Genomic DNA, 20480 nt, shown 5'->3' with positions numbered 1-20480 from the left:
GGATGAATTGTTGATCCATGAGACATTTTGATCACTATCTCTTCTGTTTTTTTGTAATGCGAGATAGGCAGAATTAGCGATTTTCACCATGTTTTTTGAATTTTTTTATGACATGCGCCATGTGTGTTAAATAATATATTAACTCTTTTCTCTGGTTCATTACAAATGTAGCAATATCACGTTTTTATTTTTTTTAACATAGAAAAGGGGGAAAGGTGGGGTTTTGACGTATTTATTTTCATTTTAGTCTTATACTTCAACTTTTTATTTTTGTCCCACTGGGGGACTTGAATATATGCATTTTTTTTCTAATAAACTACTATGTTTCACCTGAGCCTAGTAGGCCACCATAGCTGGCAGACCCAAAGGCTATGGTCAAGCCTCCGAGAGCCATACCAACCCATCAGAACCCTGCAATAACATTACGGGGGTCTGATGGGTGTCAGAGGGAAGCAAAGCAAGTACGTTTTCTTCATCTTCAGTATAGGGTAAGCATGTGCAGAAAAGACCTGTTGGAGCCAGAGCTGATATAGCAACAATGAAGGAAGGATCTGTGCATGCTCAACCACAGGGCTAAGAACTTCTTGCAAATCGTAGTCATTAGAGACTACCTGTAAACAGAAGGTTGGCAGGACATTTTTGGAGGTGAGGCATAAATGTTTAATCACAAGTCTAAATTATAAAGAAATGAGGACACTAAAATCACCAGTGAAACGTTTATGGCACATATATAGACTTGTGGTGCATGTATTGAAGCAAATAACTCTCATTAAGCAGGGATCCTGGGTGGTGGCTGGCAATTCACTTTGCATTGAGTATGAATGCTTGTTGTATGCAAGAAATGTTCAAGGGGAGAACAATGAACAAATGCTACATCTGGAGATGTTCTACTCTAAACTGAATCAGTTGTGGATGTATTTTTCATTTAAAAAAATCTTAGGCGCACGTATGCAAAACTTACCTGCATGCAGTTGGTGAACATGACACAAACTGACATTAGCTTAGAGAAGATCTTAAGAAGCTCTGGATTAGTAAGCATGCAGTCCTTCAAACAGTTGTCAAGGAAGCTTGTGTGGTGACCAAGTACGTCATCTATGTTAGAAGCCTAAGAGAAAAGTTTAAAATTAAAAGAAAAACAAAAACACAATAAGTAATAGAAAGATGCCAGCCTTGAGCTAGTGTAAACATAATATGTTTGGTTAAAAAAAGACATATGTTCAACCAGTTTAGCCTATTATCCACCAATTTTTGATTTACTTCCCGACTCCAATCTGCCAATCGGAATAATTCTCGGATCACCGACCCTTCTGAGTAACCAGTGACTATAACCTGTAATATGATAACACTCAAGCAAGGCGTCCAGGTCCCTCTTATACTTTTAGTGAGTTCGCCAACACCCCGTTCTCAGGCAGAGAGTTCCATAGTCTCATTGCTCTTACAGTAAAGAACCTCCTTCTATGACAGTGTAGCAACCTTTTTTCCTCGAGATGTAGAGAGCGCCCCCTTGTTACAGTCATAAAATCACAGAGGTGAGGAAAACAAAGACATTATTCACTGAAAAAGCCAAAAATGCAATACCTGATAGTCTGCAAAGCAGACACGGTCGCCATAGGCACGATCGCCAACCTTATGGTTCTTAATCCTGATATATCTATACATAGTTATTAAAGCGCCCCCTAGCTACAGTCCTGGATATAATAGAAAATGGGAGAGGACTCTGTATTGTCCCTGGATAGATCTACAAAATAGTTATTAGAGTGCCCCCTTTGTTACAGTCCTAGTTATAAATCGATGATGGGAGAGATCTGTGTTGTCCCCGGATATATCTATACATAGTTAGTAGAGCTCCCCCTTGTTACAGTCCTGGGTATATACAATAGATCATGGGAATGACATTTGTACCGACCCGTGATAGATCTATACATAGTTATTAGAGCACCCCCTTGTTGCAGTCCTGGTTATAAATAGATGATGGGAGAGATCCATGTACTGACCCCTGATATATACATATATGCATAGTTATTAGAGCACCCCCTTGTTAGTCCTGGGCATAATAAATGATGGGAGAAATCTCTGTACTCACCCCTGATATAGTTATAGATAGTAATTCGCCCCCTTCCCCCCCGCCTTCCCTCAGTAGTCTTTTTTTCTAAAGTAAATAATCCCAATTTTGATAACCTTTTTGGGTACTGTGCCGGCCATTCTATTTATTACTTTAGTTGCTGCCTTTGTACCCGCTCAAGCTCTGATATGTCCTTCCTGAGTAGTGATGCTCAAACTTGTACACAATATTCCATGTGTGGTCTGACCGGTGACTTGTAAAGAGGAATAACAATGTTCTCATTGTGTGCCCCTATACATCTTTTGATGCACACCATTATCCTATTTGCCTTGGCAGCATCTGCCTGATACTGGTTGCTCCAGTTCAGCTTACAGTTAACTAAAATCTCCAAGTCCTTTACTATGTCAGTTTTACCCAGTGGTTTCCTATTTTGTGTGTAATGGTGACATGTATTTCCTCTGGCCAAGTGCATAACCTAACATTTATCAGTGTTAACCCCTTAGTGACGAAGCCTTTTGGAAATCTGACGTGTCGTTCAACATAGCATAACTCTGTAAAGGTTTTGCATATCCAAGTGATTGTTTTTTCGCCACATGTTGTACTTCATTTAGGTTGTAAAAATAGACCAATAGAATTTGTGTATATTTATTAAAAGTGCCAATATTGGAAAAATTTTGAAACAATTGTCATTTTTTCACATTTTCAACTGTAATCTCAAATATGTACAAACATACTGTACAAATTTCCATCTGTTTACTTCATTCTGAATGCACATTTGAAAAACTTGTTTTTTTTAACCATTTAGATGACATACAAATTTAACATTACTTTTCAGCATTTTGAGGAACACTTTGTTTTCCTGCACCAAGCCAAGTTTGCAAAGACTCATGAGTGTCAGAATGATAGATACCCCCCCTCAAATGACCCTATTTTAAAAACTACACCCCTTAATGTATCCACTGAGGGGGTGTCATGAGTATTTTGACCCCACAGTTTTTTCCCAGGAATTAATTCAATTTAGAGGAGAAAAAAATAAAATTTCATCTTTTTGCAAATATGTCATTTTAAAGACATATTTTTTTTCTATAGTGCACATGAAAATGAGGATTGACACCCCAAAATGGATTCTCCCGTGTTCAGAAATATACCCATTGTGGCCCTAATCTTATGTCTGGATGCACAACGGGGCCCAAAACGAAAGGAGTAGTCAGTGGCTTTCAGAACATAAATTTTGCTTGAAAGCCTTTTATGCCCCATAGCACATTTGTAGAGCTCTTGAGCATCCAAAACCATAGAAAACCCCCATAAGTGACCCCATTTTGAAAACTAGACCCCTTAAAGAATTTATCTACGGGTGTACTGCCCATTTTGACCCCACAGTTTTTGAATGAATTCAAGCAAAGCAAAAAATGTGATTTTCGTTTTTTTGGCAATTGTCATTTTAAAAACAGCTTTTTTTGTACAGCACACACATGAATGAAGACTTGCACCCCAAAAAGGATACCCGTTTGTCCCGTGTTCAGAAACATACCCCTTGTGGCCCTAATCTACTTAAAGGACACATGGCTAGGCCTATAATTGAAGGTGCACCCGTCGGATTTCAGGGTACAACTGAATAAATTCCAGGCCCCATTGCCCACTTGTAGAGCCATTGAGCGTCCAAAACGATAAAGAACCCCCACAAATGACCCCATTTTGAAAACTAGACCCCTTAACGAATTCATCTAGGGGTGTACTGCGTATTTTGACCCAACAGTATTTGAATGAATCTAAGCAAAGCAGAAGGAAAAAATTACGATTTTCATTTTTTTGGCAATTTTGTCAATTTAAGAACAGTTTTTTTTGTACAGTGTACATAGAAATGAAGACGTTCACCCCAAAATGGATACCCCCGTTTGTCCCGTGTTCAGAAACATTCCCGTTGTGGCCCTAATCTACTTATAGGACTCATGGCAAGGCCTGTAATGGAGGGAACACCCGTTGGATTGCAGGGCACAATTGAATAAATTCCAGGCCTCATTGCTCACTTGTACAGAATAAAAATTGGCACTTAAAAAAAAATTCCTCCCCCCTATGCGCCCTTTTCGGCATTTACCAAATCTTAGATTAAAGTAATAATGTGAACTGTGTGGTATTTCCGAATACAGGGGTAATTACGAAGGCTGGTTGGGATGGGTACATGGGGCAATAAAATCGGGTATCCCCCCTCCTCTCATGCTTTTTTTGGGTATTTCGTGACCTCAGCGGCAGGTATGGGGTGTAAAAAGTGGTGCTTTGAGTCTTCGTAAGCTTGCCGAGGAGCGGCAGGTCTCACACAGAAGGCGCTCAACAAGCTGCTCCTGGAACTGCATGAAGGCTAGCATTCTCGGGGCTTTTTGTAAATTATGTAATACAGGTAGCGGTCTGAATAACGCTGGTCTCACACAGCCATATGTGGAATCAGCTTGCGGACTCCTGCAGCGGATCCCAGCTGTGACCCTGCATACGTCTGCGTAATGTACTGCGCATAACTGCCTACTCACACAGGCTGCGTTCTCTTTTCTGCGAGTGGATTACGCAATTCCGACCAACTAATGTGAGCGGAATTATGTAATCCAATGCGATTGATCTGCTTATTACCGCAGATCAGACGCATGCGGAAACTGCAATTCCTATGCGGTCATGTGAGACTGGCCTAAGGTAGATCGCTACCTTTTTATCACATGACCTGCGACCGCTCAACAAGGTCACTGCTCCAGGCTCTCGGCAACCATTGGTCGCTGGGAGCAAGGAGATATTAAATTTCCTGGGCTCCCCGCCTCCTGCGCATATGTCCAGTATTTTGCCGGTGGTCGCATGTGCAGAGTCCGGGAAAGTTCACGGAGGAAGATTGCGTCGGGGTGCAAATATGGAGGCCTCCTGTAAAAAGTTTCATCTCCTCTTGCATCGGTGAGGGGAGATGAAGCTTCACCCTTTTTTTACTTTTATGTGATCGCCATTATCCATTGGATAACAGCGAACACGTCATCAGTAACCACTCAGAGCGCCCCCCCCCCCCAAACCCCCTCCCCCCGTGAAATCTCCAGTCTCTCAGCTAAGTTTTGTAGCCAGGAGCAGGGAGATTTTAAATTACCCTGGCAATACACGGCTTTTGCACATGCGTCTGCCATTTTGGCAACGGGCGCCTGCGCAGAGGCTGGGGTAAGGTCCGCGGATAAATCTGGGGGCCTTAGGTACGTCATTTCATCCTCCCTCACGGATATGATCCGTGGGGGAGATGAAACGTAATTTTTAAAAAAAATGTAAATACTTTTTAAAACTTTTTTTTACTTTTTACACTTTTTTTTTTAACTTTAAATGATCACTGTTATCCATTGGATAATAGTGATCACATCCTGGGTGACATCCCCCTGCTCCTGGCTATTGACAATCGGGCACGTATGCGCAGAGGGGGACTTCGGGTCTCGGAAGACGGAGGACCCGAGGTGAGTATTTTCACCTCCCCTCATGGATCGGATCCATGAGGGGAGGTGACACTGGCACTTTTTAAAAACTTTTTCGCGACCTCCGCTATCCACTGGATAGTGGCGATCGCGGTCCCCAGTGATATCTCCTGGTTTCCGGCTACCTTCAGGAGGCGGGAGCCAGGAGATTTTGAATTTGCCGGCGCTCCAGACCTTCTGCGCATGCGGGTGATGTCATACGTCTGGCGCGCATGCGCAGAAGAGCAGCGGCGGGGACGGGAGGACCCGATCAGCGGGGGACACCTCCGACAAGGCGCGTGAGTACTTTCAGCTGCCCTGATGGATCCGATCTATCATGGCAGCGGAATAGCTAACTTTTTAAAAAACTTTTTTTTCACTTCAATGCGATCGGCGCTATCATAGCGCCGATCGCATTGCCAGGAGGACTGCCCGCTGTCCAGGATGACAGCTCCATGCTGTCGGCTACCTGCGGGCACTGACAGCATGGAGCTGTCACATCCTCAGCTATGAGGGCATTAATCCAAAGAGGATGTATGTTTTTACGTCCTCTAGGATTAAATCCCACTTAGTGAGGACATAAAAAGGCAACGGGGCCGTCACTAAGGGGTTAAAATTCATTTGCAACTTTTCTGCCCAAGCCGTCAACTGATTAAGATCCTCTTATACCGCCTTGTACTCTCTCTTGTGTTAATTACTTTACATAGTTTTGTATCATCTGCAAATACAGATATTTTACTGCACAATCCTTCTACCAGGTCATTATTAAATATATTTAAAATAATAGTGCCTGATACTACTCCCTGTGGTACCCCAATAGTAACGGTGAGCGAATCAGTGTATGTACCATTTCTAGTCACACTCTGCTTTCTATCACTGAGCCAGTTACTTAACCACTTACACACGTTTTCGCACAGACCAAGCACTTTCATTTTGTATACCAACCTTTTATGCAGCACGGTATCAAACACTTTGGAAAAGTCCAGATACGCATGTTCCAATGACTTTCCCCGGCCAGTCTAGAACTTACCTCAACATAGAAGCTGATCAGGATAGTCTGACAGGATCGATCTCTTTAAAACCTGTGCTGAAATGGAGTTATACAACTATTTTCCTTAAGATACTCTAGCTTAGCATCTCTTAGAAACCCTTCAGACATTGCACCCACAATGAAAAAATAAGACTTACTGGCTTGTAGTTTCATGGTTCACTTTTTAATCCCTTTTTGAATATCAGAATCACATTGGCTATGCCCCAGACCAGTGACACAAACCCCGTCACTATAGTCCTTAAATATGAGAAACAAAGGTCTGTCTATCACATTACTCAATTCCCTTAAAACACGGGGGCGTATGCCATCAGGATCCGATGATTTGTCTGTTTTAATCTTTCTAAGAGGGCTCTGCACATCTTCCTGGGTTATTCTGCATCTCATTTTTCTCTGTAAATACACTGGAGAAAAAGCCATTTAATAGATTTGCTTTCCCCGCATAAGCCTTCATTTTTACTACATTATTTTTAAAGGGCCAACACTTTCAGTACTAATCTTATTATTTACCATATTTTTCACTCAAAGACGCACCTAGATTTTATAGAAGGAAAATAGGAAAAAAGGTCTTGAACTCAGCATGGGATTGTAGGTAACAGTGCAGGTAATCATACAAGGCAACGGAGGGCCACTATAACTCCTTTCCTTTACCTTCCACAGCAGCGGTGGTTTGCAACAGTAGCACTTGTGGTATGGCTGGAGGGAGTAAGATGATTGGTGGCGGGCGAGCAGTAGTAGTTCCTGCCGGTGCTCACCACAAATCAACGGTACCTACGGGCGGCAACTGCTCTCCCCCCCTGCTATGGACATGCGTACGTGCAATCCTGCACGTTTGCTTTATAAGATGCACTGACCCTCCCCCACTTGGGGCAGGGGTAGAAAAAAAGTGCGTGTTATAGAACGAAAAATATTGTATATTATTGAAGAACAGTTTAGAGTTAGTTTTACTCTTCTTGGCAATAATCTGTCTCCAGCTTTATGGCTTTTACCTGATTTTGACTTTTAGCTTTTTATTGCTTCATCATCGCCTCTTTCATTAGTTTAAATGCATAATTTTCTTTGTTTACTGCCCCCTTGTATTATTATTGAGGCACATTGGTTTTCTCCTATGCCTAACCCTTTTATTCTTGTAAAGGTATGAACCGCTGACAATAACTATTTAGGATGCTTTTAAACATTTCCATCTTTCAGAAGCTCAGGTGGCCACAGCTACTTCAAAGGAACACCGAACTCCTAACAGCAGCTGAGCACAGACATGGGGCACAGAAGAGGTCAGAGAACCCCTAGACACCCATCAGGCTCGGACAGAGGGCGACTGGTCCAGTACCTCTGTCCTCCATCAAGCCTGATCAGTGGCCACATGGAGGCTAAGATGGTGCTAGCGGGGGAAGTTAGAAGAAGCAGCAGCATGGCCAGTGAAGAGTATGAGCAGGAGACAGAAGGGCTAAGCTTCAGAGGGCTCTCAGGAGGTGTGGGGGGAGGGAGCTGGTGATCCTGTTCTCCCTGTTGCTCAGCCTGGCACACAAGGACTCAGCTCTCAGCCCCTACCACCACGTGCAGTGACACATGGAGCTCTGCTGCATGAGAATACAGCAATAGGAGGAATGACAGCTCATATCATTCCCAAGGAAAGGAACAGCTCTGGTGAGTCCTATATTTCTTCAAACATGTTAGGCATCCTGTTCATGGGCGATATGTCACTGCGTTAGCCGTGGCGATGATCCGACCACTGGCAACGCAGTGAATGCTTTACATAGACAACCATGGAAAGAGCAGCCTGATGTCCATAAGCGGAGAATCATAGCAATTCTCCACTCAAGGGATTCAAATCTTGGCATGCTGCGATGAGTCTATCAGATAGGCTCAACACGGAGACCTGTCATTTCTTAACACCGTACCTTGGGCCCTAAATCATTAGATACCACGAGACCTCAAGACACTGCGTTTTTGATCAATTTTTACCAAGAAAAAGAGATGATTATGCGCAGGGCCAGAGAAGCTGCAAACCTGTCCCACAAGTGATCACGCATTTTCATTCTATAGGATTTGTCACATCGCATACTCCAATTAAGGAGAGCGCTGAAGCCCTTATTGGCTGCATTAAGAGAAAAGGACATTCAATACCAATGGAGATATCCGTTCCAATTGCAGGCTAAAATAGGAAACAAAGCGGCCACGTTTAAGTCCCTCGAGATCTACCAAATTTCCTGGATGCATTGGATCTCCCAATTATAAATATTTTGGATTAGCCTAGTGCATAGAATTCGCCAAATTTTACCTCCCGCATCGTCTTGACAGAAGGTGGAAGAATGATCAAAGCGCTGATAAGGAGATCCGCAGAGTATTTGCTTCCTATACTTCAAGAAGTGACTGTTCTGATGTAGAATGTTTGTTCTCCTGATTATCTCTTTACAGAGGCTCCTCCCAAATATAGCTCCCTTATGGAAGTTGCCTTCGCTGTGTCGGTGTTATCACAAGTTCTTGGAGTATTTTCTTTATGTGGCTGGGGTCGCAGGGGCAAAGATTTAGCCTCGTGTTGTTCGGGTTTTCTTTGTCTTCCCCTAAGCAGTGGCAGCACAGGTGCTGCTTTGAAATGTACTATTGCTTACTGTATAGGTTAACTTTTGAGAGTGTAATGCCTTGTTTTGTTTCAGTTTTCCCAGATTTCACCAACAAATCCTGTCAATTTTGGACCAAAAATCCAAGGGTTTCAGAGAAAGAATGCGTAGAAGTGCCTTTGAAATGGGAGATAAGTGTGGGCGAAGGTTAGCCAGGATTCTTCACCCTAAGGCTCCGTTGATGCACATTCCAAAAATACAATCTCATAAGGGAGGTGTAGTCCATTAAACTTTAGAGATTCTAAAACAATTCCACATTTACTACAAAAATGTCTATAACATTAAGAGACCAACATCCAGAGAGACTGGAGAAGAGGGAATAGGCGATTACTTGGATAAATACTCTCCCAAGCCCATAGATTCAGTGGTGGGGGGGTCCAGGAGTTGGAGGGGGACTTCTCAGCCTCTGAGCTCTTGAAACTTATACACAAGTTAAAATCCGGTAAAAGTCTGGGCCCAGATGGATTCAACTCCAAGTTTTATAAACTTCTCAAAGATGAAGTGGCACTGTTCCTTCTCCGATCCATTAAGGCAATATCCGGGGACTGTGCTTTCCTGGCTCAGGATTTGCAAGTGCACTTGGTGGCATTGCTTAAACTGGGAAAGGACACCTAGGTTTGTGGCAACTACAGGCCAATTTCTCTCATAAACATTATTTATTAGACGTAAAACTCTTTGCCAAACTGATAGCGTCCCATTTAAAGCCATTTATCCCAGGGCTTTATCATAAGGACCAGGTAGACTCGATTCCTGGGAGAGAGGGCAGAGACAACATCATAAAAACCATGTTGCTGGTGTTGATGCCTCGGCGTATGGGGATCCCCGCTATGTCTCATGGCGGTTGAAGCCAAGAAGGCTTTTGATAGGGTGAGGTAGAAATTCTTGGAGATCACTCTGCAGAAGGTGGGCCTGGGCCCCCGCATGAGGGCCTGGATAATAGCTTTATACGGTGATCCATGCACCAGGGTGCGATAAAATGGTTCTCTGTCTAATTCTATTAGTATACACTACGGAACTGTTTAGGGATGTCCCTTGATCCCGTTCCTATAGGTTCTAACTACGGAGTCTCTGGCTAATGCCATAAGACAAAATGATTCCATCAGGGGAGTTACAGTGGGCCAAACCGATCGATCATAAATTGTCCCTTTGCAAGTTAGGGCCTCGTGTGGTGCAGTGTGTTAAGGCAGCAGTAAGCAGGTCCTAAGCTCTCACTCACGACCTGAAGGTTAAATCCCTGCATAGTTCAGGTAGCTGTCTCAAGGTTGACTCAGCCTTCCATCCTTCCGAGGTCGGTAAAATGAGTACCCAGCTTGCTGCGGAGTAATAAATAAATTATGCGGAATAAGTTGACGCTATACAAATAACTCCCCCTCCCTTTTCTTGCTGACGATCTACTCTTATATCTTGAGCTGGGATACCTACTAACCTACCTGCTATTGGACTTTAAAAACTTTGGCGAAGTAAGAAATTTTAAGATAACACTACAAAAAATTATTTATGCCAACCTTTACCAATTAGATTGCCCAGGATATACTTGCTCCACATAATAACTAAGTTTGATTGGAAGGGCCATAGGCCTAGATCAAAATATAATATCCTCACCTGGACTAAGGACTCGGGGGAACTTCGTCTTCCGATTTCTCCCTATATTACAAATTGCACATGGAACTTGCTTGAACATTGAGCGACCAAGCTTTGGTTGTTATAGAATATACCACTGATCCAAGGTTAGCTCATAGAATCCTAGAATGGTAGAGTTGAAAGGGACCTCCAGGGTCATTGAGTCCAACCCCCTGCTCAGTGCAGGATTCACTAAATAATTCCAGACAGATATTTGTACAACCTTTGTTTAAAGACTTGCATTGAAGGAGAACTCACCACCTCCCGTGGTAACCTGCTCCACTCATTAATCACCCTCACTGTGAGAAAGTTTTTTCTAATATCTAATTTGTGTCTCTTCCCCTTCAGTTTCATACCATTGCTTCTAGTCTTTTTGTGCAAATGAGAATAAGGCTTATCCCTCTGCACTGTGACAGCCTCTCAGATATTTGTAGAGTGCTATTAAATCTCCTCTCAGCCTTCTTTTTTGCAAGCTAAACATTCCTAGATTCTTTAACTGTTCCTCATAGGACATGATTTGCAGACCACTCACTATCTTGGTAACTCTTCTCTGAACTTGCTCCAGTTTGTCTATGTCTTTTTTAAAGTTGGGGTGCCCAGAACTGGACATAGTATTCCAGATGAGGTCTGACTAAGGAAGAGTAGAGGGGGATAATGGCTACATGTGATCTAGACTCTAAGCTTCTCTTAATACATCCCAGAATTGTGTTTGCCTTTTTGGCGGCTGCATCACATTATTAACTTATGTTCAGTCTATGATCTATTAGTAGACCCAAGTCTTTTTCACATGTGCTGCTGCTCAGCCCAATTCCTCCCATTCTTTATGTGCTTTTTTCATTTTTTTTTTGCCCAGATGCGGGACTTTGCATTTCCCTCTGTTAAATACCATTCTGTTAGTCGCCGCCCACTGTTCAAGCTTTGCTAGATCTTTTTGAATGCTCTCCCTAACTTCCCTAGTGTTAGCTAACTATCCTAGCTTTGTGTTGTTAGCAAATTGATCTGTTTCCCATTAATTCCCTCCTCCAGATTATTCATGTTGGACAACACTTGGCCTAGGACAGAGCCTCGTGGTACCCCACTTGATACATTCTTCCACTTGGATGTGCAACCACTTATGACCACTGTTTGCATAAGATCACTCAGCCAGTTGTGAATCCAAGTGACAGTTGCCCTGTCAATGCCATATTTGGTCATTTTTTCAATAAGTATGGTATGAGATACTTTGTCAAATGCTTCACTAAAGTCCAGATCTACTACATCCACCGCCTTTTTCCTGATCAACCTAGTTGTATGTACCCCTAAAATTGTACCAACAAAAACTACAGCTTGTCTTGCAAAAAATAAGCCCTCATAGAGCTCTGTCCATGAAATTTTTTTTAAAAAAAAGGGGTTTTATTGTGGAAAAGCGGAAAAACCTAAAAAAAAAAATACGAATTTTTGTATCGTTGTAACCGTACCAACCCACAGAAAAAAATGTAGTGTGTCATTTATGCTGCATAATTAATGCTTTAAAAAAAAAATCTATGGCAGAATTGATGCGTTTTCTCTCCTATGATCATAAAAAAAAAAAATGAAGTTTTACAATATAGTCTATGTACCCAAAAATGGTACGAATAAAAACTACAGTTCGCCACGCAAAAAACAAGCCCTTATATGGCCACGTCAATGGAAAAATAAAAAAAGTTATGGCTTTTGAAAAATGGAGATAAAAAAATACCAAAAATCGTTTGGTCCTCAACGACAAAATAGGCCATGTCCTTAAGGGGTTAAAATCTGCCTTTCTGAAATCCGACCTTGATGTAGGAGTTTTCTCAGGTCTTCCTTCCCTTGTTATCCAAAATTCAAGGATAGCGTGATCACAGCCTCCTAAGGTCCCAGCCACCCATACTTCCTTAAACATTCCCTCCCTGTTGGTAAGAATTAGGTCCAATATAGAAGATCCCCTCATTTCTCATCTACCTTTTGGAAAATAAAGATGTCAGCAAGAGCGGATAAGAATTTGTTGGATCAATTACTTTTGCCTGAGAGAGATTCCCAACAAATGTCTGGATAGTTAAAATCTCTTATCATCACTATGTCATGTTTTTTTGAGAGCTTGGCGATCTGATGTAAAAAGAGTTCATCCATATCTTCGGCTTCTCCGGGCGGCCCTTTGGTAAATGCAGACAATGGTGTCCTTTCTGTTGTTCTCTCCTTGTATTCTTACCCAAACAGTTTCTACAGAACTACCATGCTCTGAAGCTTGAATCTCTGTGGAGATAAAGGTTTTCCTAACATACAACGCAATACCTCCTCCCCTTTTTAAGGTCTGTTTCTTATAAATAAATTGTACCCTTCAAGCCTTGTGTTCCAATCATGTGCATCATTCCACAGAGTTTCTGTGATGCCTATGAAATCATATTTCTCATAATGTTTACTTCTCATAATCTTTGTTTGCTTCCCATGCTCTGTGCATTTGTGTAGAAACATTTAAGTTTGCATTAAATCGGTGGAAAGGATTAATGCAATTAGAACTGGCAAAAAAGTTAATTAGGGTGAACTTAAAATTAAACCAATGCAAAAAATCTTAACAGTATGGTAACTAATACTAGAAATCTGACCAATAAAGTTGATAAACTGGATATAATAATGTCTGAGGAAAACTATGACATAGTGGAAATAACTAAAACCTGGTTGGTTAAAAGATGTGACTGGGTGGTGAACTTACAGTATATTCAGAAGGGATTGTAAAAACCAGAAAGAGGGAGGGGGCTTGTCTGTTTGTAAAATCTTGTTTAAAGATCATACTACGGGAAGATATATGTGAGGGAAATGAACACGTGGAGTCACTATGGGCCAAGATACATGGCGGGAAAAACAATAATAAAATCCTTATAGGGGTTCTCTATAGGCCACCAAATATAACAGAGGCTACTGAATATCTTTTATTGAAGCACACAGCTGAAGCAGCAAATTCACAATTAGGTAATTATTATGGGGATTTTAACTAAGTGGATAGAAACTAGAAAACAGAAATCTGTGGATCATAGACCGATAGTGTTGGAAGGGACCTCCTGGGTTATTGGGTCCAACCCACCGCTCAATGCAGGACTCACTAAATAATCCAGCCTTTGTTTGAAGACTTACATTGAAAGAGAATTTACCACCTCCCACGGTAACCTGTTCTACTCATTGGTCACTGTTTTCTCTAATATCTAATTTTTATCTCCTCCCTTTCAATTTCATCCCATTGCTTCTAGTCTTTCTTTGGGTAAATGAGAATAAAGCTGATCCCTCTGCACTTTAACAAGCCTTCAGATATTTGTAGACAGCTATTAAGTCTCCTCTCAGCCTTTTTTTTCTCCTCTCAGCTAAACATTCCGAGATCTTTTAACAGTTCCTCATAGGACGCAGGTTGGAGACCGCTCTCCAACCTGGAAACTCTTCTCTAAACTTGCTCCAGCTTGTCAAGGTCTTTTTAAAATTGGGGTGCCAGGAACTGGACATAGCAGTCCAATGTGGTTCACTGCTTGAAGTACAGGGCAACCCGCCGAACTATTCTGGCATCAATAAAAGTTGCTGGTCTGCAGGGTGAACAACATGTATCAGAATGGTTTGCCACTTTGTATCCACTCTGTGTGGGAGTATACACTAAGCAGCTACCCACCTCTATATTAAGAGGCTGCGTGAGTGGCTGTCTCATCGGTGTCCCTCACAGGTGCAGTTAGATGAAGTCTGACCAAGAAAGATTAGAGGGAAATAATTACCTCACATAATCTAGACTCTATGCTTCTCTTAATACATCCCAGAACTTGGTTTGCCTTTTTAGCTGCTGCATCACACTACTGACTCATGTTCAGTCTGTGATCTATTAATATACCAAAGTCTTTTTCACATGTGCTGCTTAGCTCAATTCCATGAAGAAAACAAGCTTCTGTCAACTTGTGCAGGTCCCTATCAGAGGGACTTAATAATAACCAATAAACCTGACAAAAAACAAAGGTACACATTGGGGAGATACCTTGGAAATAGTATAGAAATTTCCACAAGTCTTTCAATAGGGAATTTTTTCAGAGAGCCACAAAATACCAAGTACCAGGACGGCAAAGTTTGATCAGCTCAGAGATGCCCTTAACTTTATTGGATGAGACAATGTCCTCAAAAATAACAGTTCAGACAACAATGGGATATTTCTAAAAGCAGTTTATACCTTACAGGAATAAGAGGGTTAAGAACAGGAAAAAAACTAATGTGGTTCAATAAAGATGTAAAAGGGGCAATAAACAGCTAAAAAGAAAGCATTTCAACTAAAAAAACAGGTAATGAAGAGGCACTAAAAAGCTAAAAAAGGAAAAAATAAATTATGTAAACAGCAGCAAAGGTAGAAACGCATTGCCAAGGAGAGGAAAACTACAGGCCGGTAAGTCTTACTTCTATTGTGGGTAAAATGTTTGAAAAGTTTCTAATAGATGCTTTTCAGGAGTACCTGCAGGAAAATAGCTAAATCACACTTTATCAGCATTAGTTTATGAGGGGTAGCCTTTGTCAAACTTCTGTTCAGCTTCTGTGAGGAGGCAAGTTCTAGAGTGGACCAGGGAGAGTCACTGGAACTTGTGTATCTGGAATTTCCGAAGCATTGGATACTGTGCTGAATAAAAGGTTGGTATATAAAATGTTTGTTCTGGATGAGAATGTGTTTAATGGGGTAAGTAACTGGCTCAGTGATAGAGAGCAGAGGGGGATTATTAATAATTTATCATTATTAGGTATTAAGAAATATTAGGGGTAGCATAAGGGGCAATACTGGAGGGGTACATTGTTAGTACAGGGGGATGATATTTCGCCATATTCTTTCTAATATATTTATTAACCACTTTATGGAGGCCACTCCTCTATCCCTCTCGCCTCCCATCCCTCTCTCCATACCATTTTTCTCCATCTCTCCATGCCGCTTCTCCCCCCTCTCCAAACCGCTTTTCTCTTCCCCTCTCCATGCTGCTTTTCTCTCTCCCCTCTCCATCCCGCTCCCCCCTCTGCATGCTGCTTTTCTCCTCCCTCTCAATGCCGCTTCTCTATCCCTCTTTTCTCCCATTCCTCTCTCTACGCCACTTCTCCCCCCTCTCCATGCCGCTTTTCTCTCTCCCGCCCTCTCCATACCGCTTTTCTCCTCCCTCTTCATGCCGCTTCTCTCCCCCCTCCATGCCGCTTCTCTATCCCTCTTTCCTCCCATCCCCCTCTCTACGCCGCTGCTCTCTCCCCCTCTCTGTGCCGCTTCTCTCTCCCCCCTCTCTGTGCCGCTTCTCTCTCCCCCCTCTCCGTGCCGCGTCTCTCCCCCACTCTCCGTGCCGCGTCTCTCCCCCACTCTCCGTGCCGCGTCTCTCCCCCACTCTCCGTGCCGCGTCTCTCCCCCACTCTCCGTGCCGCTTCTCTCCCCCACTCTCCGTGTCGCTTCTCTCCCCCACTCTCCGTGCCGCTTCTCTCCCCCACTCTCCGTGCCGCGTCTCTCCCCCACTCTCCGTGCCGCGTCTCTCCCCCACTCTCCGTGCCGCGTCTCTCTCCCCCACTCTCCGTGCCGCGTCTCTCTCCCCCACTCTCCGTGCCGCTTCTCTCCCCCCTCTCCATGCCGCTTCTCTCCCCCCTCTCCATGCCGCTTCTCTCCCCCCTCTCCATGCCGCTTCTCTCCCCCATCTCCATGCCGCTTCTCTCCCCCCTCTTGCCTCCCATCCCTTTCTTTACGCCACTTCTCCCCCCTCCATGCCGTTTTTCTTTCCCCACTCTCCATGACACTTCTCTCCCCCCTACATGCGGCTTATCCCCCCTCAATGCTGCTTCTTTCCCCACTCTCCATGCCGCTTCTCTCCCCCTCCATGCGGTTTCCCTCTCCATGCCGCTTCTCTCTCCCCCCTCTCCATGCCGCTTCTCTCCCCCCTCTTGCCTCCCATCCCTTTCTTTACGCCACTTCTCCCCCCTACATGCGGCTTCTCCCCCCTCAATGCTGCTTCTTTCCCCACTCTCCATGCCGCTTCTCTCCCCCTCCATGCGGTTTCCCTCTCCATGCCGCTTCTCTCTCCCCCCTCTCCATGCCGCTTCTCTCTCCCCCCTCTCCATGCCGCTTCTCTCTCCCCTCTCCATGCCGCTTCTCTCTCCCCTCTCCATGCCGCTTCTCTCTCCCCTCTCCATGCCGCTTCTCTCTCCCCTCTCCATGCCGCTTCTCTCCCCCCTCTCCATGCCGCTTCTCTCTCCCCTCTCCATGCCGCTTCTCTCCCCCCTCTCCATGCCGCTTCTCTCTCCCCTCTCCATGCCGCTTCTCTCTCCCCTCTCCATGCCGCTTCTCTCTCCCCTCTCCATGCCGCTTCTCTCTCCCCTCTCCATGCCGCTTCTCTCTCCCCTCTCCATGCCGCTTCTCTCCCCCCTCTCCATGCCGCTTCTCTCCCCCCTCTCCATGCCGCTTCTCTCCCCCCTCTCCATGCCGCTTCTCTCCCCCCTCTCCATGCCGCTTCTCTCTCCCCTCTCCATGCCGCTTCTCTCTCCCCTCTCCATGCCGCTTCTCTCTCCCCTCTTGCCTCCCATCCCTTTCTTTACGCCACTTCTTCCCCCTCCATGCCGTTTTTCTTTCCCCACTCTCCATGACACTTCTCTCCCCCCTACATGCGGCTTCTCCCCCCTCAATGCTGCTTCTCTCCCCCCTCTCCATGCTGCTCTTCTTTCCCCACTCTCCATGCCGCTTCTCTCCCCCTCCATGCGGTTTCCCTCTCCATCCTGCTTCTCTCTCCCCCCTCTCCATACCGCTTCTCTCCCCCTCTCTATACACTTCTTTATCCCTTACCTCCCTCCCCCCTCTTTTTACATGCAACTTCTTTCTCGCTCTCCCTCCATGCCGTTTCTCTCCCCCCTCTCCATGCTGCTTCTCTCTCCCCCCTCTCCATGCTGCTTCTCTCTCCCCCCTCTCCATGCCGCTTCTCTCCCCATCTCTTTGCCGCTTCTCTCCCCATCTCTTTATGTTAATTTGGTATAGGTGTTTACGCGTTGTTCGCACATAAAATTTTGAAGAAGTTGTGGTTTTATGAAGAGGAACAGAGTATAATATGTATACACAGAGGAGCATTAAATTCTCCTCAGACTGCATGTACCAATGTCACTCTGCAGAATATGCTACCCCTCCCACTCTCTTCACTTTTTACTCTTTAAGGGAACACCCCTTTTTGTTATCAATCTTATTTTATTGCTTACATCTCAAATTGGCAATGCAGGTTAAAAAACCAGGTTGAAGATAAAATGCGACACGCAGGTCCCTATCAAAAGTAATAAATTTAATTTGTTAACACAAAATTGCAAATACCGTATATTTGTAGAATTTAAGCATACAAGGTCTATACTTTCATGCAATATTAACATTTTTGATAAGGTAAAGAAGAAATGGAACAGCGCCTTGGGACAAGAAAGTATACTGTAAATCCAAATCCAGCAAAGGCAATACTGAGGATATCCAGGTCCAAACCATATGGGATCCACTCAGTGGAGAGCTGCAGCAATGGAAAATGATAAACCCACCATCAAGAGTTGATGGAAGTCAGAGAGTCACAAGAAAATATAAAACAAGCTGCACTCCAAACATATAGGAGTGTACTCAACTAGGAGAGGGGAGCATGCACCCAGTGAAACCGAGCAACAAAACTCCCCTCTCAAAATCTAGGATAGCCTTGAATAATTGTGCTGTGGATTTGATCCTGGTGGACGTGGGATTCACAGCACAATTATTCAAGGCTATCCTGGATTTTGAGGGGGGAATTTTGTTGCTCAGTTTCACTGGGTGCCTGCTTCACTCTCCTAAGTGAGTACACTCCTATTCTATATGTTTGGAGCGCAGCTTGTTTTATATTTTCTTGTAAATATTTTGATAAAGGATAAATGGAAATTCTTCAAGGCGCTGTCATCTATGCCATTAAATCAATGGGGAGAGCGCCCCATGCACTAAAAATACCTCCCGATCATGTGATAGTCTATTGATGACACGTCACTTCATGCGATCATGACCTGCAGACGCGCTAAGTCACATGATCGGGTATAGGACCTATGTCACAGCGGGAGGAGCTATGGAAATTGCAGCCTTCCAAGGCAGAATACAGGACCTTTGATGACATAGCCGATCGCATGACCCGCAGTGATGATGCGGCAGGTCATGTGATCGACGTCCCATGACACCCCCCCCCCACTGAGAGGCATTTATAAACACATCCCTGAACAGGCAATCTATTGTTAAGGGAAGCGATCCACGACTATGCAGTGCATGAGGGTAAGTAAGTGTTAGATTCATATTATGTATTTTGATTGCCGGATGAATGCTGGGATCGCTCATTTAATAATGATCTAACTACCATCTATTGAAGCCAATGGCAACATTGTTATTGGCTGAGGAGACACACACCCTCTATGGGGGAGTGCCAAAATGGGCCTTATAAGGAGGCATTTCTTCCACTCTCACTCATATGCCTCCAGCCTACCTTCAGGGCTGGAGCTGCTGCTAGGTTGTTTTTTGATTTGATTTCCTTTTACTTTATTTTGTTTCTATACCTATCTACCTGAGCGAGTTACTAGGAATTAGCATTAAATCTCAGGCCTAGGCTAGTAGATTATGGTTATTTATCTTATTTAGTATATCTATGCAGAAGCTTGTGGTATAAACCTCAGTGATAATAGGGTCATTTAAATTAAGTGACATTCTGACACGCCATATTTGAAGTCAGTTATCCTGAGGGACTACCTTTGAGGAATCAATCACCTAGCTATAATTGTACCTTCGTCCGCATCTGCAGACTATTGCAGTTATCAATCCTGCAGATGTGGTTCGTTGTTGTGACATTTACAGATGACCTATATTATGGTTAGACCACGTTGTTGTACATTTTAAGGTCTCAGATGTACACTTCGGGCACATATGACACGCAAACCTTTGTTATTTAGGTTCTATATAAATATAACTCTAGGGCTCCTGATGAGTCGCTAGCGCGACAGAAACACGTCGATCCTGTTAAACCTACCGAGCCTGTTGAGCCTATAGGGCCTATTAATGAGTTATCTATATGATAAACACAAAGGAATTGTGAATTAACAAATCGGTTTAGTTACGCACGATTACATATTGGAGCAGAACACGAAAGTTGGGAATATCGTTATGCAAGGGGTTTTCTGCTATTAGACAATATACTAGTCACCCGGTTAAAGAGGGCATGATTCATATGGCCCCAGGTATTCTATGAACCTCAGATATACGGGTGAAATAAGACTACATGTGCCTAACAAAACAAGATCTGTATTGAACTATTAAAGAGTTAATAATAAAAATTTGTTCTTATAAGGCCTTCCCAAACCAACAAAAGCTTTTCTTTTTAAGTTGTTATAAATAAAAGTTAAATTTTAAATAATAAGGAGCTTAGTCTGTGAAAAACGAGTTATACTACTGGTTCCCCTGCAACTGTGAAACCTAAATGGAAATCAACACCTAAACAAATAAAGTAATGTAACCAAATAAGGCAGTCACATTTAAATGAATCTGTCGTTATGTGGTCAATGAGATTATCTGAATTCTCCAAATACTTTCAAGTGATCTGAGGAGAACTAGGAGTATGTCGGAATATATGAATTAGTAAATCCTAGGAGGTGAGGTTCATGGTCAAAAGTTTCATGGATATTGT

The 20480-nt window shown here is 43.5% G+C and overlaps 1 protein-coding gene across 2 annotated transcripts in view; it reads right to left on the bottom strand.

Annotated features, from left to right (window-relative positions):
- The window catches only part of TUBGCP2 (tubulin gamma complex component 2), a 238931-nt gene that overhangs the window by 31827 nt on the left and 186624 nt on the right, over positions 1 to 20480 (bottom strand). For both annotated transcript variants that reach the window (XR_010792583.1, XM_066600339.1), the window contains exon 12: positions 962 to 1105. Coding sequence is in view for 1 of the 2 variants with exons in the window: in XM_066600339.1 (XP_066456436.1) it covers positions 962 to 1105 (144 nt within the window). In the remaining variant the exon portion in view is untranslated. The remainder of the gene's footprint in view (positions 1 to 961; positions 1106 to 20480) is intronic.

The sequence above is a fragment of the Eleutherodactylus coqui genome, chromosome 4 (assembly GCF_035609145.1).
Source record: "Eleutherodactylus coqui strain aEleCoq1 chromosome 4, aEleCoq1.hap1, whole genome shotgun sequence".
Lineage (NCBI taxonomy): Eukaryota > Metazoa > Chordata > Amphibia > Anura > Eleutherodactylidae > Eleutherodactylus > Eleutherodactylus coqui.
This window is presented reverse-complemented; position numbering and strand designations above follow the sequence as displayed.